This window comes from Heloderma suspectum, chromosome 13, assembly GCF_057233095.1.
Source record: "Heloderma suspectum isolate Gila_16-S chromosome 13, 16-S_ref, whole genome shotgun sequence".
NCBI classification, from domain to species: Eukaryota; Metazoa; Chordata; class Lepidosauria; order Squamata; family Helodermatidae; genus Heloderma; species Heloderma suspectum.
This window is the reverse complement of record NC_139470.1, coordinates 11,728,859-11,756,647: the sequence shown is the minus strand read 5'-3', so window position 1 is coordinate 11,756,647 and position 27,789 is coordinate 11,728,859. Positions and strand designations below refer to the sequence as shown.

At 44.2% G+C, this 27,789-nt stretch overlaps 1 protein-coding gene across 7 annotated transcripts in view; it reads right to left on the bottom strand.

The window, feature by feature from the left end:
- SFSWAP (splicing factor SWAP) overlaps positions 1 to 27,789 on the bottom strand; it is a 109,570-nt gene that overhangs the window by 56,574 nt on the left and 25,207 nt on the right. For all 7 annotated transcript variants that reach the window (XR_014785725.1, XR_014785724.1, XM_084819691.1 and 4 more), the window contains 5 exons: positions 21,599 to 21,845; positions 15,732 to 15,863; positions 15,277 to 15,370; positions 6,810 to 6,978; positions 2,021 to 2,254 (listed from right to left, as the gene is read on the bottom strand). Coding sequence is in view for 5 of the 7 variants with exons in the window: in XM_084819691.1 (XP_084675817.1) it covers positions 2,021 to 2,254; positions 6,810 to 6,978; positions 15,277 to 15,370; positions 15,732 to 15,863; positions 21,599 to 21,845 (876 nt within the window). In the remaining 2 variants the exon portion in view is untranslated. The remainder of the gene's footprint in view (positions 1 to 2,020; positions 2,255 to 6,809; positions 6,979 to 15,276; positions 15,371 to 15,731; positions 15,864 to 21,598; positions 21,846 to 27,789) is intronic.

Here is a 27,789-nt window from a genome sequence, read left to right as displayed (position 1 = left end):
TGTAAGGAATTTCTGGCTGCCGCCCCCACTGCCACCACAGTCTAAATATCCAAAGAGATCAGCAAGCCAGCCAGAAGCACCTCAGGGCTTCTAGCCTGAGTGGTCAGAGAAGGACAAATACAGTCTGTAATGAGCTGCCTTATGCTTCCCAGGTCACAAGGTCTGATGGCATTATTTCAGGCTTGCTTGGATTCGGCCTTAATTAGCTCACCTGCTTTAGACACAATAGGATATTCACATTTCGCTCCTGAGCTGATAAGTGGCTAGAAGAGACCCAGTACCCCCAGCAAATGGCTCAGGTGACACCACTCTCACCAAGACCTCTGCCCGTCCATGCAAACAATGCTGATGCTTTCTTGCACATGGCACAGTTCTGGCATTGGGTGGCACACAGATTTTTAAAAGCCAGAAGAATAACAGAGCCATTACAACACACATACGCTCTATCTATGTCTATGAAGCTTTAAATACTGTGAGGTTGAGCCCAAGTCCATGGGGGGCTGTATCTGAACCAAAACACATTTTCTTCCCAGCAGCTGAGATCGCTGTGAAACAGGATTCTGTTGGTGCTGAAAAGTGTGAGTTCAAAGGAATTGTTGAGAGTGCTGGGGCTCAGACTCCACCTCTGCCTTGTACTCAGTCTTTTGGGTGGGTGACTTGCCCTTTGCTATGGTGCCCACGGCAGCCATTTTGTTGTAGTGTGCAGGACAGTTTCTCAAATTGCCAAATGTCTCCATGGCCCCCAAAGGTTGACTACCCCTGCTATAGTCAGTGGCATGAGACAGAAATGTAGCATGCAAGCAGAAAGTGCTGCTGTGCTGACTAGAGCAAGACTCTTGGTATTTAATACCAGGCCAGGCCAATCTAGAGGTTTCATACTGGTGGTTAGTCCTAGTGGCCTTCCTGCATTTGAGTGCTCTAAGGCCTGAGTGCATAGTGTTCATATTTACTAGGCTAGGTCTTAACAGAAATTCCTTGTTCAAGTTCTTGACATTCTTGAATGAAACAGTCAGGGCCCCCTTGCATCCAGCAAATGCAAGGGAAGGGCCCAGCATACTCGGTGCAGCTGCTGACAGCATCCAGTCAGGGGAGCAATCAACCAACATAAGTTCGTGCAGACACAGCTTGATTGTGTTCTAAACTAGCATGGGATGCAATGTATCTCTGGCCTTGCAGAGAAGCTCTCCCAAGTTTGGATTGCACTGGCCCATTTCATAACATTTCAAGACTCTGAAGGAATTTGAAACTTGGCACTTTTCAAACATGCACTGATGGCTGTATTAAAAATTGATTCCCTGAAGATACGCTGCCAAAGTGATAGCGGTAATGTATTTTGTGACAGCTAACATTCCAGAACAATTAAAACTCCATTTGTTAATTATGAGATGATCACTGTACACCATACATATCTAACTTGCTGAGTAGACCAATTGTCAAAGTGCTTCACTGGCATAGCACACTGGACACATTGCTAAGGCCAGAGCCAAGCAATTGCTTTGATAATCAGCAACTTGGTAATACAACCTATACTTAGTAACAAAAACCCTAATGAGAAGCCTGTAGGGTGCAATTCAGTTGCAGTGAGCATTGTGACAGATTCCTAGGGTGCCTGGGAACACAGCAAGAAATGGAGAGAGCTTGCACAACACTGTGCACCAGCCACTAATGCACTAAACAAACTCACATCCCAAAGATTATGACTAATTTCCATACTTCGGATAGTTTAATTCACCTCACAGCAGCAGCAATTTATTTACTGACCACAAGCCAAAATAAAAAGAAGGCACTCTACATTACACAACAGTTCCAGGATTAAAATCAAATTATAAATAAAAAATGTCTATCAACAACAGAAAGCAACCTGCTACCCCCTCCCCCCCATTACTATCTATCCATTCATCTTCATTAAGAATGCTTTAGCCACACCTAAATGAAACCAGCTTTCCAATGACGGGCTTTCCAGATGTACAATATGCAAGCTCCAGGCATTTTTTCTTTCCAGAGAGCTGTGCGCTTTTACCTTGTTTGGCTTCCAGCTCCTCCTGCGTAAGCTGAGGCTTCTTCTCTTCAGTAGCATTACTGGATGTGGCGAATGCTGCGCTGCTGTTTGAAGTGCTGCTTGCATTCTCTTGGCCTTCTTTGCCTTCTTCCCCTTCTTCGTCACTGTCATCATCAAGTTTCACCCTGTTTTTCTCCAAGGGGAGCATGTCAGTTTCTTTGGCCCGGATTGCAAAGCTTATTGGTGCAAATGAGGCTGTTCAAAAGAAAGGGGCAAGTGGTGAGACAGTGTTGTCTAGGCAATCTTTACTGACGATTGTATAGTTTAAGATTATTATTTTGAAGGGGCCAGGGAGCAAGGGAGCTGATACAGTAGAGAATTATACTATGGAATTTCTTTTGGAGGGCGGCTTGTCTGGCTTCATCACTGCTTGGCTTTAGGCAACAGTTGCTTTTTCAAAGGGCATTTGGTGTGCCTGATTACTTATTATCCTATATACTAAGAGCAAACTCAGTTATCGGAGTGTGGATCCTTACGTAGCCAAAATAGCACCATCCATGCTCAAGGGGAGGTATTGGCAGGTGTAGAGGAACCCCAAAGTTTGTAGAAAAGAACCCTAAATGACAGGGCTGGCACCCTGAACAGAAGCACTCCACATTGCAACATTTTGTAGCAGGTCCAACTTGTGCTGAACAATGCTGCTGGCCCTTTGTTACTGTGTTGTAACTTTTTTTTTTTTAACACCGACTTGCTTTCATTTTCTATTTTATGGTTTTATCTAATTGTTAGCCACCTTGTGGATCCTTATGGCTTGGAAAGCGGGCTATAAATGTTAAATAAAATAAATATTATGACTAAATATTGTGTTTGCTTCTATAATTGTCTTAAAACCCAAAACCACTGTAAAGAAAAAAAAAGATAATTACAAAGGGCTGCGAAGAGCATTTCAGTTAATTCTGGTCTTTGAGAACAAGTAAAAATACTAAAATATTTACTTTGTGCAACAACCCAGCTTCTCTTCCCTCCTTCCTTTTCCCATTGCAGACCGAATACCCTATAACATGTTTATTAGCTTTCTGTAATTGACTGTTTTTTTATTGCAATTTTATTTGAATGCTGTTGTGGTTATCAGGTTTTGCACAAGGCCTAGATAAATTTATTTATGAGGTGCTTATTAATGAATTAAGCTAAAATAAATGACAGTTGTTTTTAAGAGGAAGATCTCTAGGACGTTAGTATTTTGTTAAACAGGACAGAGCAAACCACATGGAAATCAGAGATAATTCTCTACGCTGAGTTTTAATGGTCCCTTAGAACAGCGGAGGGAAAATTACCCTCTGAAGTACTTCTATACATTCTATATGCTCTTGTTAGGCTCCAGATAAGGTGTGTGTGTGTCTTAATCTTATCCTCATGATTAAAAGGTGAATCCTGATCTGAAGATTTGGGACTAGTACTACTTAAGCAGGGCTGGGCAAGTTGTGGTCCTGCTGCAGTCGTTTTGTGTCAGGAGTTGCCAACCCTTTTACTGAAGCCTTTGAGAAGTCAGGGCTGGAAGACTCAGATGGTGGAGAAGAATGCCACAGACTTTACTGATCTTTAAGCAGCAGAGAAGCAGAACCATGCTCAAGAAGAGAAGTAAAGATAATGGTGCAGTCAAACATAATGAAGACAATACTGATAAGAAAACCTCTATGTGATTATTCAATAAGCTCAGATTGCATGATTTATAATCACGAGAGATACTTTCAAAACTGAATTGACTTAACTTGGCACTGCCTCTCTTCCTCATAGCATATTAGCAACCTGCCATCTGCAGATGTTGCAGAAACCTGAACTGCTGGAGAGCACTGGCACTATCAATCACTTATATAACACTTCTAATGGGCAACTGTTAGAAAATCTTTGCCGTGGTTCATCCTTGTAAGAATCCTCAGGCGACTGGCAGAATGGAGGGTAACCTATCAGAAGCTGAGGAGAGAATGGGATGTAAACAGGCCATGAATACCTATAATGCAAATCTACTGTTGAAGCTTAAGCAATTCTGGCCCTTCAAAATGCCTAGATAGAAGACTACCTGGAAACCATGTTTAATATTGATGGACTGACTGATATTTAGGCCACTCTGAGCTCTTGGGAAGAAAAACAAGATATAAGGGCACAATAAGCAACACAAAAGAGATGGTGGGTTTTATAGCAGAGCAACTAGGCCATATTGCCCCAGCCTCTGGAACAGCTCCTTTGAAATCTGGCCTTAACATTGCTCTCTACCCTTTTGAAGCAGAAGAAACATGACATGCTTGAAGCTACGCAGCAAGTCAATGCGCGAGCTGAAATTTGAATCTAGGCCTTCTAGACGTGTGCTAATCCACTGGAACAAAATGAGCCAAGTACCCTCTCCTTCACATCAGCTCTAGTGTTACTGAATCACTAGAGCGGGACTGTAGCTCAGTGGTAGAGCACTTGCTTTCCATGCAGAGGGCCCAGGTTCAATCCCCAGCATCTCCACTTAAAAGAATGGTAGCAGGTGATAGGAAATACCTGGAGAACTGCTGTCAGAGAAGACAATTCTGGCTAGATGGGCGAACAGTCTGACTTGGTGTAAGGCAGCTTCCTTTGTTCCTCATCCTGAAATGCTGAACCACTTGTTTGCTTCTGGCTGAGGCTACAACCCCAGTTAGCTTCTTCTGCTTACATCATTTCAATTTTTTTCAAACGCAACCTGGTTACTGAACACCCTCAGGTACTCTGCTCATTCTTAATAAAGAATCCAAAAACTTGTTCGTCCCCTTTGCCCTAAATCTGACAGCCTGCTCACCAAGAAGACTTGCCAGGCTTACATAAACAGTACTTCAAGACCCTTTAATCTACATGAAAAAAAAAAATACTTTGAGGAATTAATTACATCGAAGTATAGCAGAACGAAAGGCAAAGCTTACAGATTTTTCCTTACGTGCAACGTCGTGTAGCTTGCCTTGCAACTGGCAGCAGCCATGTTATACTGGAACATGCGTTCCAACCCTCTACTAGAAGTGGAAACTGATGAAGAACTCTTCTGATCACTCTGATTCTTTACTTGCACAAAAGGCCTACCCATTTTACATGGACAGCAGATTTCTTTACATGAAAATCCTGTGCAAAGGGTGGCCTACAAAGATTTCTTTCAGCCTCATTGATACCTGCTGTGAAGAATTCTTGAAATTCACAGTTTTGTTTTAGAATGAAGAACTGCCATCTGGTAAGCGTTCTGCTCCTTAGCAAAACAGAGTCTCAACGCCGAGGCGCTGCAGCTCTTCTCCCCGGCCATATGAACATCTGAAGCTTCATTAGACCAATTCAGACCATTGGTCCACTCAGTTCACTACTTGACAGCAGTTCTCTAGCACTGGCTCTGCTTATCAAGACTCTTTTAATTGAAGATGACAGGGACCTTCTGCTTGGTCAACAGCTGCACAACAAGCACTCACTAAGCAGCTACACTATGGCTTCTCTCAAGCAGCCATACTGTGCTTGGGGCAATATTCCCTTTAGCACAGTTTATTTACAAAGCTGAATTATCTATACAAGGGCGGGCAACCTGTAACCATACAGCCGTATGTCCTTACTTCATGCAGCCCTGGAATTTTAAAAGCCCTCTGTAAGCTATCAGTTCAGACCTCTGTCAAGAGCAATCTGCTTCTCACCCAGCAGCCCGCTGTGTGGGGAGGGAGAGAGAAAAGGAAGCAACCCAGCCTATTTTTGCCTCTGGCCCCATCCATCATTGGCTTCAGTTCCACCCATCGGTGGCAGGTAGCCCTCAAGAGATTATCCTAGAGGGAATGCAGCCCTCGATAGAAGGTTTCCTACCCCTGCTCTACATCAAAGACAGCCATGAACCAAAGATGAGAATCGTCCATGGAGAGCCATGAAATGCATAGTATTTTGATAGCATTCTCAAGTTCAGATCTATCCAAACCAACCGTCCCAGGGACCATAAGATTTTTCAGATTTGCCCTCCCACACTGTAGTCACTCCTATGACTTCAGGAGGGGTTCTACGCAATCTGATCCCCCCCCGCCCCGCCCCTTGCAGCAATTACGGAAAGAACTCCGCCAGCTGCATTCCAAGGTTGCAAAAGCAGCCTTGGAGGACCACATAGAGTTCCAATAGGGGGCATTCTGGTGGACAGGGAAGGGTGAGGACCAGATATGAAAAATTCTATGGCCTCTCCAGCCCCACTTCTGCCAGAGCTCCTCCATTAGACGGGTTCAGAGGCCATCTAGTGGAAAAATGTTCAAAAAGAGTGTGGAGAGGCAAACATCGCCTCCATCACTCCTCCTGCCTTGTTGGCAGCAGCCCAGCAGGGCACTGGATACTTTGAAGCCTTGGAGATCGGAGGCGGCAATCCCATAGGCCTGTGCCCTTAGTTTTTCTTCCCCATTCTCATGCTTCCTAGGGCTGAGGGAAGAATTTCACCATTGGCTACATGCTCCTTATTTTTTCTCGTGATCTCATGAGCAACTGAGGTGTGTGCGGGGACTGCTATGTTCACCTTTTTCTTGACCATTCCAATATATGTCCAACTACCCTACCCCCACTCCCAAACTGGTGTAAAGTATGCATTACCCAAAGGCAGTACAACATAAAAATCTGACTCAAGAATGAAAAAAATAAATAAATTAGTCAGTTCAGAGGTTCCTCCCTCCCCCTGCTCCCACCATCTTTCATGTGAGCTCAAGTGTTCAAAGTCTCTTTTGTCAATTACAGATCTATTTATTCTTATACAGATCAGGTTTTGAAGCCTCTGGTTCCCAGACCTACTATGTCATACCTTTCATCAGTTTGCCATCATTGGCAACTTTGATGGCAGATGGGTCTTTCTTATTATTTCCTTGGTTAGCAGACTCTGCATCTTCAGAGGTGAGGTCAGTGGGAAACGGAGCTTCTCCGGGTACAGCATTGGCAGTTTCTGCAGGGGCATCCTCCAGTAAAGATGCTACCTGTTTAAAGGGGGAGAAATGCACAACACACTTGACTTTTCAACTGAAAATAAAAGCACATGGCATATAATTAAGATGTGCTGGTATTTAAAAGAGGCCACAAAGTGGCATCTTTTGCACAGAACAGCACACCCTACTTATTAAGAATCAGGCTTCAAACAGACAATCAGATGCACGGCATAACATACAAAATAAGATATCCCTTTATGATATTCCTCTTGTTTTGTTTTCCTTTAGTGCGGTATTCACGCTGGAAGCAATGTTCTCTGACTGGAAAGAGTATATATAATTACTTTAACAACTGCTCAACAGCACCTACTGAAGTGAGGATTTACACAAACTAGATTGATCCAAGCCAGGTTTCCCCAGCCTGTCTCATCACAGTGCACCTTCTATGGAACACTAAGCAAACACCACCATGACGATCACTAGTTGAGCTCAACTACTGCAACTGTCAATGTAGCATATATACCCATACATAGAAGACATTTTAAAGTACTTTCCAAAGTACTTTGACCCGCTTCGATACATTAAAACCACCTTCTAGTTGACAGAATATAACGGAATAGATTTTCTCAATGCATTTATAAATGGGTAAATAGTATTTGTATCCTGTGAGTTAGGCTACTGTTACTCATGGGGACTTGATCAAACAAAGGCTCAGTTTGGAAACTAAATCATGGTTTGATGCTATGGGATCAAGCCCTGTGCTTGCACGTTCCCTGATCTACTTAACTGACTTTCTCTTTAGTGCAAGCCACAGTTTACTGTTAACATACAAACCAGCCAATTATGGGTTTGTGCTTGTCATTCATACAACTACAAAATATATCTTGAAGCTGGTTTGAAAGAAGGCAAAAACATATTTGCTGGTTCAATGAGCTACTGTTTGCACTAAGTAGAAATATGAAGATCTGGCAAAAACGCAAAAATAGAGAGAAATGGGTAGTGCTTGGGAGCCCCCCCATTTGAAAAATTGAACAATTTTGTACTATAGAATATTTTATTTTATAATGGTGAATAAAATGTTTAAGACAAGGTGTTCATATACTGTTACTTTCCCCAGAATTATTTCTAAAAGCTATATAATAGGGAGATTTTATGGGAAAACATGCCTTGAACATTTCTGGAAATTTTACTAACACTGAAAGGGATTGAATTAAATTGGAGGGGACATAATGGGAAGGATAAGGATATGAGAACAGGGGCCATTCCCATAGCAGCAAGCAATGGCTTGGGGTAAAGTGTAAAACAGTTCATGGAGTCCAAGGGAAACACGGAATCTGAATCTATTCTGGGACTCTCAGACTGGAGCCCCAAATTCTTTAAGAACTGTATCATGTCTTCACAATACATTCATTATATTGTTGAATTGATACTAGCTGACCTGCTTATTAATGGCACTTTTTATCCACTTGTTTTTAACGAGCTTGGAGATTTAGGAAAACGTATCTGCAGAAAATACGGTTACAATGATTCAAGTGTATTTGACATTGTCATTTCACACACATCATGTTGTTCAAGAGAGTCATTAAAAAACACTGCGCTAACAGATTCCTAATAAGAACGTACAAAGTAATTCTAATATAAGAAATGACTAAGTGTAAAAGTTAGGGTGTGTTTTTAAATGCTGTAATCTTTAAGGAACAATCTTAAAGTTTAGTTTCGCTTATCTGCTGCAGCTAATGACACCAATAAAATTTAAGAGTGTTCATGCCATGCACTTTTAAGCATTAGTAACTCCCACTGTTAAAAAAAGAAAAAAAGATGAACACATTAGGCAATAATAAAACTTCAGTAACAAGAATTTATCCTCACAAGAGAAGGGGGCACTCAAGTTAATTGGATTAATTTACACATGGAGGATCTGTGCCATAATTTGTTTGGCAAGTAAGAGATGTAAATGAAAATTTAACATGATCTATGAAAGACAGAGACAATGGAAGGAATTTAGAACAGATACTAGAAGGCAGTGGAAAAAACTTAGGAAGGTACCTATAACTGAATCAGACCACCCAGCCCAGCATTGTTTACTGAGCCATATGGATTACAACTCCTAATCCTAGACCATGGACCATGTTGGATGGGGCTTATGGGAGTTGTAGTCCAAATGATTTGGAGGGCACCAGGTTGCCTACCCCTGGAATATTCCAATTGGCAGTAGCTCTCCAGAGTATCTCAGGCAGGGATCTTCTCGTTCCCGGCCCTGCTACTTCTTAACTGGATACGCTGGGGACTGAAACCTCCAGCACGCAAAGCATGCACTCCACCAGCGAGCTATAGCTGCTTCCCAACGTAGGATCTTTTCATCAAGATGGTAAAAAACACACACACAAGTATACCTCAGACTGGAGGAGTCGTCATGTCCGGCCTCATGGTTTTACAGTGCAAGAAAGCAGTCATCACTCACAAGCCAAAACTGGGCCTGTGCATTTAGAATGTACCCTTCCGATCATTAAGCCCTTGGTTTCTAAGCTTACATAAGGGTAAAATTATTGCAAGAGCAAAAACCATTTTTAAAAACACCTGCCATGGCCTAGAAACTAGACATGGCCACTTCATAAGATGAGTCCTGGGTAGGGATGTGCGACTCTGGGAAATCCATTTCTTTGAGCCTGATGTATTTCTGCAGCATATCCAGTCTGGTTAAAGGGGGCCGACTGAACTGGGGAGGGGGGCGGAATCCCAGGAAATTTTGCACAATTTTTTCCTTAACAATTGCACAAATGGCAGAACCGTGGGGAAACGTACAAATTGCCATCATTCACCCCCCCCCCCAATCTGCGTATTAGCTCAACACAGTGAGTCAATGCCAACCGGGTGGGCGGGCGGGGGGTAGGGGGGAAGAGGAAAGAACAGGAATGAAATGGGGTGGGGGCGGGACCAGAAAAATCCAATGCGTTTTCACTTCCCAAACAGAATTCTCATAAATCCCTAGTCCTGGGACACTAAGCATCTTCCGAATGGGGGAAACCCTCTTCCTGGAACACCTTAGGAAGCAGCCACCAGGACCACCAAGTCTTGCAGTGATTTGCAGAGATGACAACTGTGCCTCCTCCATCTACTGCTCCCAAGGGTGTTCTCTTGCCAACATTCTCAGATGGCGTATCTTTCCTCAGGACTGAGGATCCTGCCTTCTCCACTGTTCCAACCCATGAGGCCACAGGAGATATATCCCTCGAGAAACTAAGCACAAGCCCTTGAACTCCATTCAGTGCTGAATGTTTAACGACAGCCTTTATTTTATGACAGGTATCACAGCATACTACAAGAGTTCCCCAACTGCACCCTCCCAGCAGTAAAAAAACCCAAAACACCTGCTATAGAGGGCGATAAAAAGATCTTGAACAGAGCCTGTGCAAAGTTTTGCACAACAGCTTGCCACAAATAGGAAAGAGTATCTGGATTTCAGGCTGCTTCTCAGGCAGGCTGCACTCCATAGGGCACCTTGGTGGTGGTGGTGGTGGAATTACCCCCCTCACCACCAAATGGCTGCATGGGAGCTATGGAGCGCTATGGGCCAAATTTAGCTTGTTTTGAAATTTGACCTGTATACTGCTCCACAGTATTCACACCACAGAATAAAGATGGAGGGCTGAAAGTCATGCACAGTGTTAAGTAAAAGCAATTATTTTTACAGTATTTTTCTCTGGCTGAGGGATGTGGCAATGGTACAGGCAATGCTTGAAGGATGCAGGTGGATTCCCAGTTGGCAGTGTGATTTCCTACTCAGCACCTTCCCACTGCCCCTCCCCTCCCCTGGCTGGAACCCCTCCCCTGGCTGAGACCCCCACCCACCCACAAAATCAGGTAATTTACAAATGGCAAGTAAGAAGGTATACTTCTGAGGGTTGTAAATCACAAGTGTTTGGGCTGTGAGAAATACTTGGAAGCTAATGATGCATGTGAAATTGTTAACAACACACTTTACTAACAAAACAGAAATCCTACCTCTAAGCCACCAAAGGGTTTTTGGGGAGCATTTTAAAACCTGAAATGTTTGTGGAGAGCTCTTGATGTAAAGCATTGTTATAAGACGCATTAGTGCTTTTATTGTCACTTCAATGAGATCGGTGGTGAAATAAAGTGACTAGGAATTATTTCATTACCATGAAGCATTGCTCAGAACAGGCTCTCAAAGACTTTTAAGTTCTTAAGCATTGATGTACAAATTGAGAACTGAAGATTCTAAAAAAAAAGTTTAATGTGCCTTTCTTTATAAGGCTGTTAGACTGCCTCTCCATTGCCAATTCTTCTAATCTTTTTAAAACAGCATTTAAGGATTTCCAATTATGGAGTGGGCCTCATATTATAGGTTTCAGATTCTGGGCAGTTAAACAAAAAAATAAAATAAAATGGAAAGAGAAGAATAGTTAATTCTGCACTTCTTGAACATGTTTAAACACTCGATGGTGATGGACAGGAAAGAAATAAGACTTTTTTCTTATCAGCAGCTGATAGTTAAGAGGTCATATTCTGAATGGAGCAATGATTGAAGGATCAACAACACTGGCTCTGCCTACCAAGCAGACAAGACAGGCAAAGAGTAACCCCTTCCTCCCCACCATAAGAAGGAACTAAGAGTTTGACAGAGCTATCATGCAATTCAGCTGCTCCAATTCAGCCAAACATGGGCAAATCTGAGGAAGCAACTGAGGTGCATTGGGTGGGTGGAGATTCATCCAAAGTCCGGAGGAAGAGGTTAAAGACCCCTTCAACTGGAAAGTTGTACAGCAGAAAGCCGCTAAAACTACATAAAAGGAGGGTGTCTTTAGGACTGAAAGATGTGGTAAGGGCCAGATGTGAAACCACTGGGGTTTAGATTGATAGAGTACCCCAGGTTGATAGCTGCCCAACTGTATTCTGTGTTTAGATTAAAATTTAAAGCAAGAAATGCTGTTACTTAACTTAGTCCAGCTAAACAAAAGCAGCACTAGTTTTTCAGTGTTTAGATGGCTGTTTCTTAGACAGACCTAACCACACAGGCAATTGAAATGTAAGGTTACTTTTAAGGTCCACACGTCATTTGCTCAGAGAACTAAACAGTTTAAATAAAAGAATGATTCTAGTAATTCATACAGAATACTTGCATAGCAAATAAAGAAGCCACTGCAAAGAGTTATCAGTTATGATAACATACGACAGTACTTGTTAAATTGAACTGTCTGAACATCAACTTCCATTTCTATAGCAAAACGCTGACCGATATAATGTTACAATAAGACAAGTATATGCAAGTATTTCCTAGCAAACTTGTGTTGTTTCCTAATATTAATCAGGATCCAAAGAGCTAGTTAGGCTTACAGAGAGGCCTTGTGTTACACACAGTAATGGATGACTTGAACAGCTGACTTCCACATCACAAACTGCTTTTGCCCCCCCGTCCCCGCTCCTTTCAGTTTCAAAGGTGGTATGCTAAGCGGCATGGTGGTACTGTTTGAACCATAAGGCTTGAAAATAAGCCTGGCGTTTTGTGTGTGTCTCCCCACCAAGCAACAACAATTCCATTCGCCAGGGGCCAGTGATCCTGACCTCTGGCAAGAAAGATTGCCAGCAGCACACAACCTCACCCTGCCCTCCCACGTCTGCTGTAGGTTAGATTAAATGAGAAACAACACGGGACTCTCATGGAGTTTCTTATTTTACCCAAACCTCGGTGCAAGTGAGGCAAAACATTGCTCCTCTCTCACTCTTCTCCATATGCCAGAGTCTCCTTTGACTTGTGCTGGGCTACGGAAAGTAAAGTGTAAATAGGCGTCTCTCTTATCTCCTTCATACTTCAGTGTAAATGAGAAAGGCACATGATGCATGATAGTTCGTAAGCCACAATGATGTTTCTCTCACCACGTCAGTCCATTTGTAGCACATCAAATGGCTATAAAGAAGAGATGGCCAACTCTTTTTTTTTTTTTCAATTTAATTGAGGATGGGTCTATTAACTGCTATTCGCTACAATTACTAAATGGAATCTCTGTGTTCACAGGCTGTGTACCAGTTGTTGGAGAGGAGAGGTGGTAACAATAGGAGAAAACCAAGAGCTATTCATGCCTTCCTTGTGGCTTTCTGGATGACTGACTAGCCACTATGTGAAACAGGACACTCAGCTAGATGGACCTTTGGTCTTATCTAGCGGTGTTCTCATGTTCTGAATTTAGAGACCTTCCCTGCCTTGCTGCATGGAGACAATTCTTACTTGCTGTAAGCGACAAGCGATTTACAAAACCAGTCTAAAACCTCTCTTGGGCTCAAAGAGCTAGTTCCATAGTCCTTTGGAGCCTGGCCATCAAATCTGCCTGATAATGCACTAGTGCCTTGGCCAACACAAAATAACGCCCAACAAAAAATTAAATTAAGGGGTTCAGATAAGGGTCAAAATGATTTCATCCAAGCTCTCATTCATGCACCCCATTTTCCCTGAAAACATGAAGAGCTGTTTTATGCAATATTAAACTGAATACTGAAATTGTTTGAAATTGGAAGAGTAATTGGATTCATTAGCACACCCATTATTAATTTCAAGCGCAACCTCATCCACACTACGGAAAAATGTGTGAGATACATAGTTTCCTAACAACAACGTTGTGACTTTACGGTCTATAAAATATGAATATGTGTACTGTAAACTATTCAAAGCCACTAAAGGAAAATACCAAGGCAACCCATGCTCAGGTTTCATTAGGTGACATATCCATGTTGGTGTGCCTCTTCACAAGGTTGCCTAGACTTCAGAGGGCAAGCCAACATGGCTTCACATTCCGGAGACAGCCTGGGTACAGTTTTTAGCATTTCATTTGCTTTTACTAACGCTGACACTGCTGGGACAAGGCAAATGTAATTTATTTCAGTGAATGGTATGCATGCCATCTGCGGGTGTATCAGTAAGGTCCAGCCACACGGGGAAGTTAGCAAAATTCTGCTCCTGCTGTTCCAAGGTTGAGTTTACAGATGGTCACTTCATTAAAAGTGGACAACTGAACTCATCGTATGCCTCCAGTTCTGTGGCACTTGGCTCAATTTTCTCCTTTGTCCTTGAGAGGAGGGGGGAGCTATACCTTCTGAGCTCCTAAAGACACCCACTGTCTAACCCTAGTAGGCAAGTACTCAAAGAGATTCCTTATGGTCTAAAATACGGCACATTTTCTTAGCTTGTTTTGTGCCTCATGCAAATCTTAATCCCACAGATCAATGCAAGGGCTGCTTCCGTGGGTTGGTATCCTTACCATCAAGCCAACCCATGAGTCTGCCTGCTGCTCCTTCTGCCCCCTTCCTCTGGAGGGATGAATCTGGACCCTGGACTATGTCATTAACTGCCAAGGGGCAGAAAAGTCTGCTACACACACACAACCATGTCACTCCAATATATTTATGTTGGATTTTAATGGTAAGCCAATCTGAGAACCAATTCTGGCTGAACAGCATAGAATTAAAAAAGTAGAATAAAAATAAGCCAAAGGATTGGGAGATTCTCAGCAAATTACACTGACCCTACACTCACAAGAATTAATTCCCTGCACTAGTTGAAAGCTACAAACTTTCTGAATGCATGAAACGACATATCCAAGCGCCAGAGTACATTTTTCTTGGTGTGTGGTTGGCTTTAATTTATTTAGAGGATTTAAATCCACTCTAACAGAGCGCTCAAGGTGGCTTTACAATGATAGCAAAGAATATATATAATTAAAACAAAAATCACAGGAGATAAAGAATAATCTACCTGTGAGGCTAAAAATCATCAAAACAGAAGGCAACCCAGATGTCTGCTTAAATAAGAGTAATCTTGGTGATGGAAAAACCTAAGGGATGGGACAAAACTAGAGAGGGAGGTTCCAGCATCCCTTTCCTTTGTTCTCACCAACAGTACCTTGGTGGCTGAATATGCAGGACAGCCTTTTTAGCTGATTTCTGGGGATTGGAGGGATCTTATTGGAGGAGGCGGTCCTTCAGGTATTTCGGTGTTAAACTGTTTAGATCTTTAGAGATTCAACACATTCCCTTAAACTGGCTCTGTTCAACATCCTTATAGCAGCATTTTGTAAAAGCTGAAGTTTTCAATCACATTTTAAGGACAGCCTCACATACAATGCATTACAGTCATCTAGCCTTTATTAATTATTGCATATTGTCAGATGCCATGGGTTGTCATTTGCCAAGATAAAGCGAGACATACACTTAAAAAATAAATAATTGCACTGGAATGGATTCCTTTGTTCTTGGCAGCCCCAGTCATGTCCCTATGAATACAGCACACCAGAGAAAAACACGATACACCATCGCTGCATCTTACTTTTATAAGCCTACCTTTGAGCTCTCACTGGCCTCTTTCTGAAGGAAGAATTGTTTCTTAAATTCATAGTAGGCATTGTACTGGTGCCAAGGCTGCAGGAACTCAAACCTGTTAAGAAAGAAACAAAAATGTAATTTGTGGGACAACACACACTGACATAGCAGGCATCAACCATCATTTACTATTCCACCACCCCAGGCGCAGGAAAGCTATTTGATATTCTGAAATATAATAACTTATGCCTAAATGCCCAGAAGATATATATGTTCAGATGCACAAGCTTCAAGATTCTTCGGTAATAATGCTTTATCATTAACTTCAAGTAGTTTCTTGAATTTTAATATAAGGAATTACAACACATTCCTCGAATGGGCTTTCTTTGCAAAACAGACTGCCAATAAGAGACAGGCAATCTGCTTACTTTCATGTATCATAAAATGAAATTAAGAAAAAAGCTACTTGCACTCACCTTGGATCATTCTTGGCACGGACACTGGTCTCAAACTTAACCCCATTCCTTGCAACGTATTCGGCTAGCTTGTCAATTACAGGTTGGATGTCTGGAGGTGGGGGAATGATGGCAACCACAGGAGAAATTGTGCTGAAAAATGTTGGAGGTTTATTATTTACCCAGACAGAGAACGCAACCCAGCCATGTTAAACCACTATGTATACCACTGCTGATGTTTTAAATTTTAAAAAAATAATGCCTAAAAGTGAGCATTTTCAAACAAGAGCTATTTATGTTGCATTAGAAGAAATCCGGGCAAAAGTAATGTTATGTACAACTGCATAAGACCCCTAGATTTGAACCATTTATTCTGTCCCCAAGAGCTGTAGCTTTGCAAAGTTCAGAACCGTTTCAAGTAGGGCACCAGATAGAAAGGAGTAAGAAAAATTGGGAGGGCTTCTTAGGGCCACTTTCCATCAGACAACTGCTCTATAATTGAAATTTTTCTGTGCCATCATGAGGGCCAGCAACTTGCTTCGCTCCAGCACTGCCCCACGTTTTAATGCTTTTCTTTCACGTTGCTGTGTGTGCATCGCACACACATGCAATTCTGTTTATACTTTACAATAGCATGGTTATTATACTTTATTCTCGTAACGCTGTACAGGCAGTTTAAAGAAGCTTCACAGTTAATAAGATAAACGGAAGTGCAAGAGCCCTCTTTATAGCAGTACTGGCACAGGCACTGGAAGATTTTAAGTTGCTGAGAGTCCAAGCACAAGCCCCCTCCTTCTGTTTTGCTAAATTACACATGGCCCAAACAGGGATCAATTTTAAAAAAGAAAGCATTAGTATTTGGAACAGTTTTCAAGGCAACAATTAGCTGGCCGAGGATTTATAATGGGACTGCGGCTACACTGAACTAAACAACGCCAAGTGTATTACAAGCTGCTGTGGCGAAAAGGGGGCTTTTCTTTTGTACTGAAGAGATTAATCTGAGACTTCAGAAGCACTTCTAAAAGTGACAGAATGCCCTTGAGTACATCATGCATGAACCAAATCTGGGCAACAAGGGCATGCCGACCATCTAGCACTCCTTGGAGAAGCACCAAAGCCCAAGCGTCTTTAGGATGCAGTGAGAAGACCTTTCATTTGAGCTGTCCTTTTAATAATTAATGTTCAGCCTTTTTTTTTTTTTTTTAAAGCAGCACATACTGTAATTTGATATACACTGCAAGAAAGAGAAGATGCTCCCACATGCAGTCCTGCATTAGTAAGAACTACCAGTGGCTATTTTCTTTAAAAAAAAGAGAGAGAGAGAGAGAGAGAGAACGAACACATGCCAAACTAAGGACTGGTGTGTGCGTCTCTCTCCATCCACACATGTGCCCCTCGGGTGGCCTGTGAGGCTGCCAGTTGGCTCGTAGCTGGGAAGCGGTCCTGCGGAGACCCTGTTTCCAAGAATGAGCACCTCCATTTGCAGGCTGAGCATGCAGCTGCCATGATTTGCGCTGCTGTGCAGCTCAAGGAAAAGAGCCACTACCCTCACTGATACACACTCACAGTGGCTGCATGTATGGTCCCCACTTAAGAGCTGCCTGAATGCCAAAGGGCTTGCGTGCTTCTAAGAGAACACGTGGAGGCTACCACGAAGTCTGAACAGACCAGAAAAGAATCAAGAATACTAACAGAGACTTTAAATATTGTATCACAAAACATATTTAACTAATCCAGTTAGAAGTCTCCTTGTTAGAACTTGTTCCCTTTTTCGCCCCAAACCCCAAATGGACCACCTTTGCTTCCGTTGTAATAAGTGCATGTCAAAAATTCCTTGGGGACAACACGGTGGGACATTTTAATGATAGATGTTAGTTCAATAGAAATGTATTTTTCTATTTTACCTGCAAACATTGTGCGATTCTGTAACAGCCAAGGTTCTAAACAAGCCGATTTGCTTACATACTGTGGGTTGGCAGCACTTAGCTCCCATCACAATCAACATCAAAAGCTAGACAAGGCTAAGTGAAACCTCACAGATTTAAATGGGAACTAAGCTCAGTTAAGTTAATTTGGATCTGATTCTTTATATGTGCATTTCAAGGTACCCAACCTGAGCCTTCTGGATGAGCTGGGCTAAAAATCGGAATGCTGGGAAGGGACCCCAAAAGCACTTGGTTGATTTTCAACTCTGATCATCAGCTGTCCATGCAGTACCATGACCTTCTCCAACCTGGTGCTCTCCAGAGGTGTTGAGCCAATTCCCAGCACTCCCCCAGCCGGCCATGGGAGTTGTAGTCCAACATATCCGGAGGGCACCAGGTTAGGGAAGGCTGTGATATCATATATTACTTTTGGCCTGTCCCCACCAAATTTATTTATTTATTTATTATTAAATTTATTAATCACCCAGCCACTCTGGGCGATGTACAACATACAATAAAAACAGTTTAAAACAATAAAATTCTACAATAAAAACATTTTCTAAAATACCCTAACCCACCCCAAATGCCTGCCTGAACAATCACGTTTTTAATGCATGACGGAAGCTCATTAAAGAGGGGGCATGACGGAGTTCCCTAGGGAGGGAGTTCCACAGAGTGGGGGCCACCACAGAAAAGGCCCTCTCCCTCGTCCCCACCAGTCTAGCTGTCCTGGCTGATGGGACAGAGAGAAGGCCATCCAAGGCTGATCTTGTTAAGCGGCCTGTCTGGTGCTGCTGGAGGCGCTTCTTAAGATAGGCTGGGCCGGAACCATATAGGGTTTTAAAGGTCAAAACCAACTCCTTGAATTTGGCCCGGAAAACAACTGGTAACCAGTGCAACTCCTTCAGCACTGGAGTGATGTGATCTTGCCGGTGGCTGCCTTTAATCAGGCGAGCCGCCACGTTCTGTACCAGCTGCAGCTTCCGAACCGTCTTCAAGGGTAACCCCACGTAGAGCCCATTACAGTAGTCTAAATGAGAGGAGACCAGGGCATGTACTACTGATGGGAGCAGATGGTCGGGAAGGAAGGGGCGCAGCCGCCGTATCAGATGGAGTTGATACAGTGCTGTCCGGCTCACAGCTGACACCTGAGCCTCCATGGACAGCTGGGAGTCCAAAATGACCCCCAGGCTGCGGACCTGGTCTTTCAAGGGTAGCCGTACCCCATTCAACACCAGGTCAACATCCCCCAGCCTCCTCTTGTCTCCCACCAAAAGTACCTCGGTCTTGTCAGGGTTCAGCTTCAGCCTATTCCTCCCCATCCAGCCACTCACCGTCTCCAGACATTTGGACAGGGATTCGACGGCCAACCTTGGTGAAGATTTAAACGAGAGGTAGAGCTGCGTGTCATCCGCATATTGATGACACTGCACCCCAAACCTCCTGATGATAGCCCCCAGTGGCTTCACATAGATGTTAAATAGCATCGGGGAGAGGATGGAACCCTGTGGCACCCCACAAGTAAGTGACCACGGGTCCAAAACCTCCTCTCCCAGTGCTAGCCTCTGGTACCTGGCGGAGAGGAAGGACCGGAACCACCGCAATACGGTGTCCCCAATGCTCAACCCCTCCAGGCGGTCCAGGAGGATACCGTGGTCAACGGTACCGAAAGCCACTGAGAGGTCGAGGAGAACAAGGAAGGAGCATTCACCCCTATCCAGAGCCCTCCTCATATCATCTACCAAGGCGACCAAGGCCGTTTCTGTCCCATGCCCAGGCCTGAAGCCCGACTGAAATGGGTCTAGATAATCAGTTTCTTCCAAGTGTGCCTTCAACTGCACCGCCACCACCCGCTCAATCACCTTGCCCCAAAATGGCAGATTTGAGACTGGGCGAAAGTTGTTCAAAACTTGAGGATCCAAGGAGGGCTTCTTTAAGAGCGGTCTTATCACTGCCTCCTTGAGGGCTGATGGCATCACTCCCTCCTCAAGGGAGGCGTTCACCACTGCCCTCATCCCCTCACCCAGTCTCTCTCTGCAGCTCATAATGAGCCAAGATGGGCAAGGATCAAGTAAGCAGGTGGTCGGCCTTACAGATGAAAGCACCTTGTCCACTTCATCAGGAGGAAGAAGCTGGAACCGATCCCACAAAACCGGTTTGCCACAGGCCGCCTCTTGCTCACTAACTGTATCCACAGCGTGCAGAGTAACACACCTAATCTGATCAATTTTATCTGCAAAGTGCCTTGCCAAGGCCTCACAGGAGGCCTTAGAATGCTCCAGTGGTTCCGGAGCCACAGGACCGACCAGGCTCCGGACCACTTGGAACAGCCTCCTGGGACAGCACTCTGCAGACGCGATGGAGGCAGCATCATATTCCTTTTTTGCTGCCTTCACCGCCACGTGATAGGCTGAAGATACAGCTCTAGCCCGTGTCTGATCGTCTTTGGAGCGAGACTTCCGCCACCGGCGCTCTAGCCGTCTCACCTCCTGTTTCAGAGCTCGTAACCGCGGATTGAACCATGGTGCAGTCCGAGCCCTGTTCAGGGGGAGAGGGCGTTTCAGAGCCACCCGATCTAATGCCCCAGTGATTGCGGCATTCCAGCCACCCACCAGGGTCTCGACCGAGTGGCCGTTGGCGTGCCCCAGAGAATCCCCAAACGCGTTCAGGAATCCATTTGGATCCATAAGATGCCTGGGGTGGACCATTTTAATGGGTCCTCCACCCCTGCGGAGGGGTTGTGGAACCGAGAAGTCCAACGTCACCAGATAGCGATCTGACCATGACAAGGGGGTGGTGGATATACCCCCGACTTCCAGATCACTTCCCACTTCTCCAGAAACAAACACAAGGTCTAGTGCATGACCGGCTACATGGGTGGGCCCATTTAGAATATGGTGCAGCTCCCAGGAGGCCATGGTCTCCATGAAGTCCCGAGGTGCTCCTGTGAGGATGGCCTCCGAATGCATGTTGAAGTACCCCAACACCAGTAAGTTAGGGGACTGTACACGCACATCAGAGACCACCTCAAGCACCTTGGCCAGGGAGTCAGTCGTGCAGCGGGGTGGACGGTACACGAGCAGAATCCCCAGACTGCCCTTCGGGCCCAACCTCCAGTACATGCACTCAGCAACCTTGGTCTCCCGGAGAGGGGGTCTGGTGAAGACCAAGGACTCTCGGTAGATAACAGCCACTCCCCCTCCCCAATCCCCAGCCCTCGGCTGCTGTGCATATGAAAATCCAGCTGGACACATGGCTGCAAGGGCTGGAGCAGCAGCCTCGGCCAGCCAGGTCTCCGTAATACATGCCAGGTCTGCACCCTCATCTAGGATCATGTCATGGATGAGGGAGGTTTTCTGGGTAACAGACCTGGCATTGCAGAGCAGCAAACGAAGGCCAGAAGATGGGGTCACGCCTCCCCCAGCCATCCTTTGGCTCTGGACAGGCCTGGAGCAGGGGACAGATACTACACATCTCTCCCTTGTTCCCCTTACCTGGCATGGCCTGCCCCTAGCGCTCCGCCAGCGCCTGCCGCCCAGCCTCGGTATCTTCTGGCCCCAACACTCCCCCCACTAACTCCATCAGGTGGACACATGCCCCCTCGCTCCTGCCTATCAGGCAGGCTACCCACCCCTAAAACCACAACAAAATCCCCCAGGAAAAAGAAAACACACACACACACACACACAACAATTAAATATCCCCTTAAAAATAATGCCAGGCCGGAGTCCACAGGGAAGGCCAGGTGGTGGTGGTGGTGGTGGTGGTTTTTGCACCAAAAGCAAACAGCTTTGATTTACTTTCAAAAGTTGTCTAGCCTGCAGTTGAGGAAGGGGTTACTGTTCAAGAAATTTAAGCCTCCTTGGGAGAGGACAAGTAGTGATGTGGTTCTCTGGATCCTGGCCACAAAATGTGCTTTTGCTCAAAGCCGGAAGCAAAACAGACAGGCATACAATATGGTACCTTGCTGAAGTACTTGTGGCAGGTATTACTCCACCAGCGTCATCTGTTGTTTCTGAAGATGGCGGTGGCGTGGTGCCAGGAGGTGGGGGCGCTGTTATTGTGGCTACTCCTGTCGTGCTAGACACAGTCACTCCTGCTGGCAGTGCGCTGTAGTAAGTGGCCATGTCAATGCCTGGGGGTGGAGGGGCGAGGCAGTACGTTCCATCCGGCAACATGTAGTAACTGTAATACATGGCTGCCACAGTCGCTATAAAAAAATGTTTTATGATCAATGCTTTGGGCGGTTTGAAGAGGAAATAAAAACTCACCGTGACACAGATTTTAACCCCCGTCCCCAACCTTTCTGTGCACCGTTGCCATCACAAGTGGAACATTGCTTTTGTTCAAACTGCAAACTTCCTAATGTGTTATCTATCCATTTTTCTTGCATGGAAAATGAGGAAAAGCTTTCTGCCAACACATTTGGGTGAAATGAGGCAGACACATCCAAGGCCAAATGGAAACAGCACCAGGGTGAATGAGGAAGTAGAGAGACATGAAAAGAATCCAAAAACATGACATTTCCCCTTCATTTGTGAATTCACTTTGGTATTCCCTTTCAGGTAAATTAAAAAACATGCTTGCCTGATTAAAATAAGGAAAATGCAGTTGCTTTCTAAGGGGAATTGTGTTCTTTCTGGTCAGGCAAAGCAGCACCGAGAAACTTCAACAATCAACAGAACTTTAACAGGTTGTTACTGTTAGGGTTCCAGTGTTCTTGGCACCATTAAAATTCCACATTCAGGCTACAGATGTAAAATTTCTGGAAATTTTTAAGTTATGGAAAAACACCGTTTTTTCCAGAAAAAAATGGAAACTTAAAAAAATTGAAAAATGTGCAATACTTATATTTTTAGTACTCTTTACTTATCTAAAGTCACTTGGTTGCTTTTCGACAGCCTTCCATAACCTGGTGCCCTCCAGATATCTTGGACTTCAGCTCCCATCAGCCTTAGCCAGCATGGCCAATGGTCATGAATGAAGGTGTTGTAGTTCAAAACATTTGGAGGGCACCAGGTTGGGGAAAGCTGCTTTAGGAAAGCAACAAGGCCCTTACATCCCTAAAGTTATAGTATGTATAACTTGGTTTGCTCATAACATCATATTTAAAAAACTTTAAAATTAAAACAAGGTAGCAAATTTGTAATTGTTGTCTGAATAAACTATACTTTTGAATTTAATATACAAAAGCTGTTCAATTTTTTTCTGAAAAAACAAAAATGGTCCCTGGAAATAAAATGTGGGGAAAACCAGATTCCCCCGCCCCCCTCCACTGGCCCTTCACATCTCTAGTCCAGGAAATTCATATTCTGCACTAAGAAAAGTTACAACTTGCATAAGTTACAAACATTGAGCCATTCTGTATAATTTATTCTATTATGTGTAATTTATTCTGGCTTTGGAAATCACAGCGAGGGGGTGGTGAATGCCTTTCTTCGACCACTGGAAGTCTGCCATACCAATATCTTAAATTTCATGTAACACACTTTCAAGTCTAACTTCACACAAATGCTCAAAGCATGCTTTATGTTTGCTTATACATTATAAAGGAGCAGAGATCACACATGGCCTTGATTATTGCTTTCATTTACTATATATATGTTTCTGTACTTTTAGGACAAATCTAGTGGCTACTAATGTCAAGCCTGGAAATTACCATGCAGGGCTGTGTCATCCCTGCTCCCAACCTGTAAAAGAGCTTAGGCAGCAACACCCTGCCAACAGGATAGCTGCTAGGGAAGAACTGGCTGTCATCCCAGTCCTCTGGGCTTGGATGCCTATGCCTCTCAGTTCAGTGACTGGGATGCTTCTGAGAAGGGCTGGACAAACAATCAGACTAGAGAGGATGACGAGCTGATTGACAAGTGCCCCATGAGATTAAGGGGGTCAATTCATGTTAAATCCTGTTTGCAGAGCCAATGTAGAAGTCAGTATAGTAATGGATTTCAAACTTCTGCACTGGAGAGAATTCTGGGGAGAGCTGGGGTGCACTCCCAATTTGTGCAGGATGACAGCCAGGCATGTTGGGCCTACCCAAGAATGCTCCCCAAAATGTACACCTTAGAACATGACCAATACTCCCTGGGCCTGCACACTATAGGATCACAGAATCCTAGAATCCTAGGATTGGAAGGGGCCTATAAGACCAGAGAGGCCAACCCCCATGAGATTAAGGGATGTTTAGTAATAAGTACATGTTTTCAAGGACATCTGTCCACTATTACTGATTGCTTTCATTAACGAGTCCAGGATTTGTTAGATTCCTTTCCTGTTATTTGGTTAGAGAGCCCACAAAATTCCTTGGAACACAAGTATATAGAACAGGGATGCTGAACCTCTTTCTGCCCAGAAGCAGAACCCCACTGCTCCTCAGCACAACAATAGCAGCTAAGTTAAGATGTTCATCCATGGAGACGATCAAGGAGATTGTCCTTGATCGGTGGAGTGAGACCCTTTGGGAACAGGCGTCTTTGGCAGTTGCAGCAGGTTTTTTTTTCGGGATTGGACTTAATAGTTTGTTGGGTTGATGAGACATTTGTCCTCTATAATCAAATTGCATTGACTAGACCAGGGGTGCTGAACCTTTTTCAGCCTAAGGATCAAATTCAATTTAGAAGACACTCACAGGGGCTAGATTCCAGGGGTGGTTAGGGCTGAAGGCAAAGAGGCCAGGGCCAAAAGCCAAAATATACCCACGGGTTTTAGCTTAAAGCTCTTCCTGCCAGTAACTCATCCTTAAGAGAGGCATTTCAACCTTTCAGAATGGGGGAAAACTGCACAAGATCTGGGAAACCACCAAATGACCCATGTTTGGGGAAACTGGCTGGGTCAGGGTAAAGGGGCATGACTGTTTGGGCACCCCCGGAGGATCAGAATGGGACCCTGGGAGAGCTGTATTTAGCCCCCGGGCCTGAGCTGCACCTCTGATATAAAACCTGCACAACCCCAAAAGAAAGTGAATTGCTAATGTTCCCACCAGCCCAAACTCTGGCACAAGTTTTATAAGGCAACGGAATAGGAAACTATGTGCTCGCTGTCAAAACTTGACATGAATAAAACCTCAGAAGTGCTCATGTTTGCAAGCATTTCGTTATTTTATCATCACTGCTACATGCATTACAGGACTGCCAATTTAAAACAGCTCAGCTGTTTATGGAATAATCACCTTGCTGTCATGAGCTGTGAAACGTCTGCATAATTCATGAGTTCCACGAGCACAACAAAAAATTATGAAAGTGTGTACCCTCCAGAGACGCACAGAAAAGCCCTCAAGTTCACAGCTGTTAATGTGCTATTTTATTAAATATACATGTATGAATTCCTCATTTGTGAAATACCAGCTGACTCTGCTACTGGAAACAGAGTTCTTGCTTCTCCCAGAGTCTGGTTACTTGAATTCAGTTTCTCAAACTGTGTGACAGTGGGACCGCCACCCGCCTGCCCCATATCATGGAGAATAATGTCTCTTCATGTTTCGCAAAAACATAATGAAGTTGTGGCCAGTGGCAACAGACTTTAACTGCAGGTATAAGACAGGCAAATCAAAGGAAGAAAGGAAAAAGGGTCCGGGGGGGGGGGGCAGGGAGGCCATGGAGGGGGGAGATAATAACTGACCCAAATTGGAATCTGATTAATAAGTGTGGAGGGCACCAGGTTGGGTAGAGCTGGAGTAGTAGCTTGTGGAGAAGTGTGGAAAAGTACAAGAAAGTGTATGGTGATAAGAAGCAGGAACTAAGGTGTCTCTCAAGACCAGAGTGTGATCAAAATGTTGCAAAGCATGGTGAACTAATGAAGGCCAAGCGAGAGTTGCATACAGAGTGTAGAATGAGTTGGTTTGTATGTAGAACTGATAACCAGAAATTGTTTTGGGGTCAAGATATACCCTAAACTGGAAAATTCCAGTTTAGTGAGATGTTTAAGAATATGTGCTTTTGTTTTACTAATAAGCTTGTCTACAATAAATGGCTGGTGTATACTGAATTGCTTCCCTTGCTTATGCTGCTGTGGCGTAGTTTTAATCTCTGAGCATGTGCAGATAAACTTATGCTATGTAAAGAAAAGTATATCATAGAATCATAGAATAGTAGGGTTGGATCACCGCAGATGGTGACTGTAGCCATGAAATTAAAAGACGCTTGCTCCTTGGGAGGAAAGCTATGGCAAACCTAGACAGCATAGTAAGAAGCAGAGACATCACCTTGCCGACAAAGGTCCGCATAATCAAAGCTATGGTTTTCCCAGTAGTAATGTATGGCTGTGAGAGCTGGACTATAAGGAAGGCTGAGCGCCGAAGAATTGATGCTTTCGAACTGTGGTGCTGGAGAAGACTCTTACGAGTCCCCTGGACTGCAAGGAGGTCAAATCAGTCCATCCTAAAGGAAATCAACCCTGACTGCTCATTGGAAGGACAGATGCTGAAGCTGAAGCTCCAATATTTTGGCCACCTAATGCGAAGAGAAAACTCCCTGGAAAAGACCCTGATGCTGGGAAAGATTGAAGGCAAAAGGAGAAGGGGACGGCAGAGGATGAGATGGCTAGATAGCATCACCGATGTGATGAATATGGACTTGAGCATGCTCTGGGAGAGAGCGCAGGACAGGAAGGCCTGGCGTGCTATGGTCCATGGGGTCACGAAGAGCTGGACATGACTGAACAACAACAAGACCACTGAGTCCATATAACCTCATGGAATCTGACAATGGGGTGTCTTCTCTTGCCCAGGCTTGAGAACACCACATAGTTGTGTTGTATTGGGAATAAACCTTGAGAGTATCGGAGAGTCATGTCTTAAAATCCCTCCACATGATGTAGGTGAGCCTTCCCTAACCTGGTACCGCCCCCGGTGTGCTGAACTGCAGCTACCAAGAGTCCATGGGTGGGGTGGACTCCCCCGACTCCCGTTATTTTCAGCAAGGGGGCTTTTGCCTGCCCCATTTAAGCTAATAGAGAAACCACTCCACTGGCTTGAAAAAGGAGGGGGAAAGGCCCCCTGCTGAAAATCACCCCCTGCCAAAGACCCCGTTGCCCAAGATTCCTTGGTTGGGGGGCGGGGGAACCTCATCTCTCCTTCAACTGTTTTTCAACAATGAGGACTCCCCCCCAACCCCCCCCCCCAAGTCAATGGAGGAATTGCTCTATTCACTTGCAAAGTGAGAAAATAGCTTGGCAGGCATGCCAGCCCAGTCTTATGGGCCTGTAGTGGTGCCTGTAGAGACCACATTGAAGTCCACCCAATCTAAATACTATACAACTACTTTTTCTATATGCATGTTTAAAAATGCATGTTTCATACTTTAGAGGGAAAAATATCACTAGTATTGAAATTTTCTCAGAGCCCCTAGTCATACTGCATGGAACACCAGGGTTCCAGGGAACAGTTTGGGAAACACCGCAGTAGATGATGCCGGACTAGATGGATAAAGTGTGGCCTGGTACAAGACAGTGTTCTATGTTTCAGTATATCCCCCACCTCATACCCTTTTTTCCTGATAATTCTAAGTATGTGTGATTTTTTTTTTAGTCCCTGTTATTGTTTGGACTCTTCTACCAAATGAGAATCCTGTTCCATCAGATATTTCTGCTGGGTTTTGTATATTAAAGGCGTTTAAACGTCAAGCAGCAATGAGTTTGAAAAGGAGCTGCCTCAAAAAGACAATGCCAAAAGTTTTGTTGTATTTCCACAAATGTAATCTGAGTTACCAAAAAACCCCCACGATCCTGCAGAGGAACTAAAAACTCTACATGCACTATAACTTCCAATCCCTTTCATGTAACAAGTCTGACGAGTTTGTCACTGAAAATTGCCTAATTATCTGAACAGCCCGATGGCTGCTTAGGGTTTTTCCTGCTGAATCAAAGATAATGACATCTCTCCACCACATTTCTTTGAAGGAATAGGGTGTCACAAAAGAAAGATCCATGCCCAGCATCTTAAAATGAACTGAATTTACCAGTACTAAGTCATCTAGAAACTTCATCTTGAGATATGAGCAAAGGGTCAGCTGTGATGTTCATGAGCTTGTGGAGGTAAGATGCAGACAAAAACCATTTGCTTCAAAATGTAACAATGCTTTTACTTTGCCTGGAATGAATGAAGTTCTACCATTTAACCACTGAATTCCTGAAGAGCTTGGTTTGAAATGTACTAACAT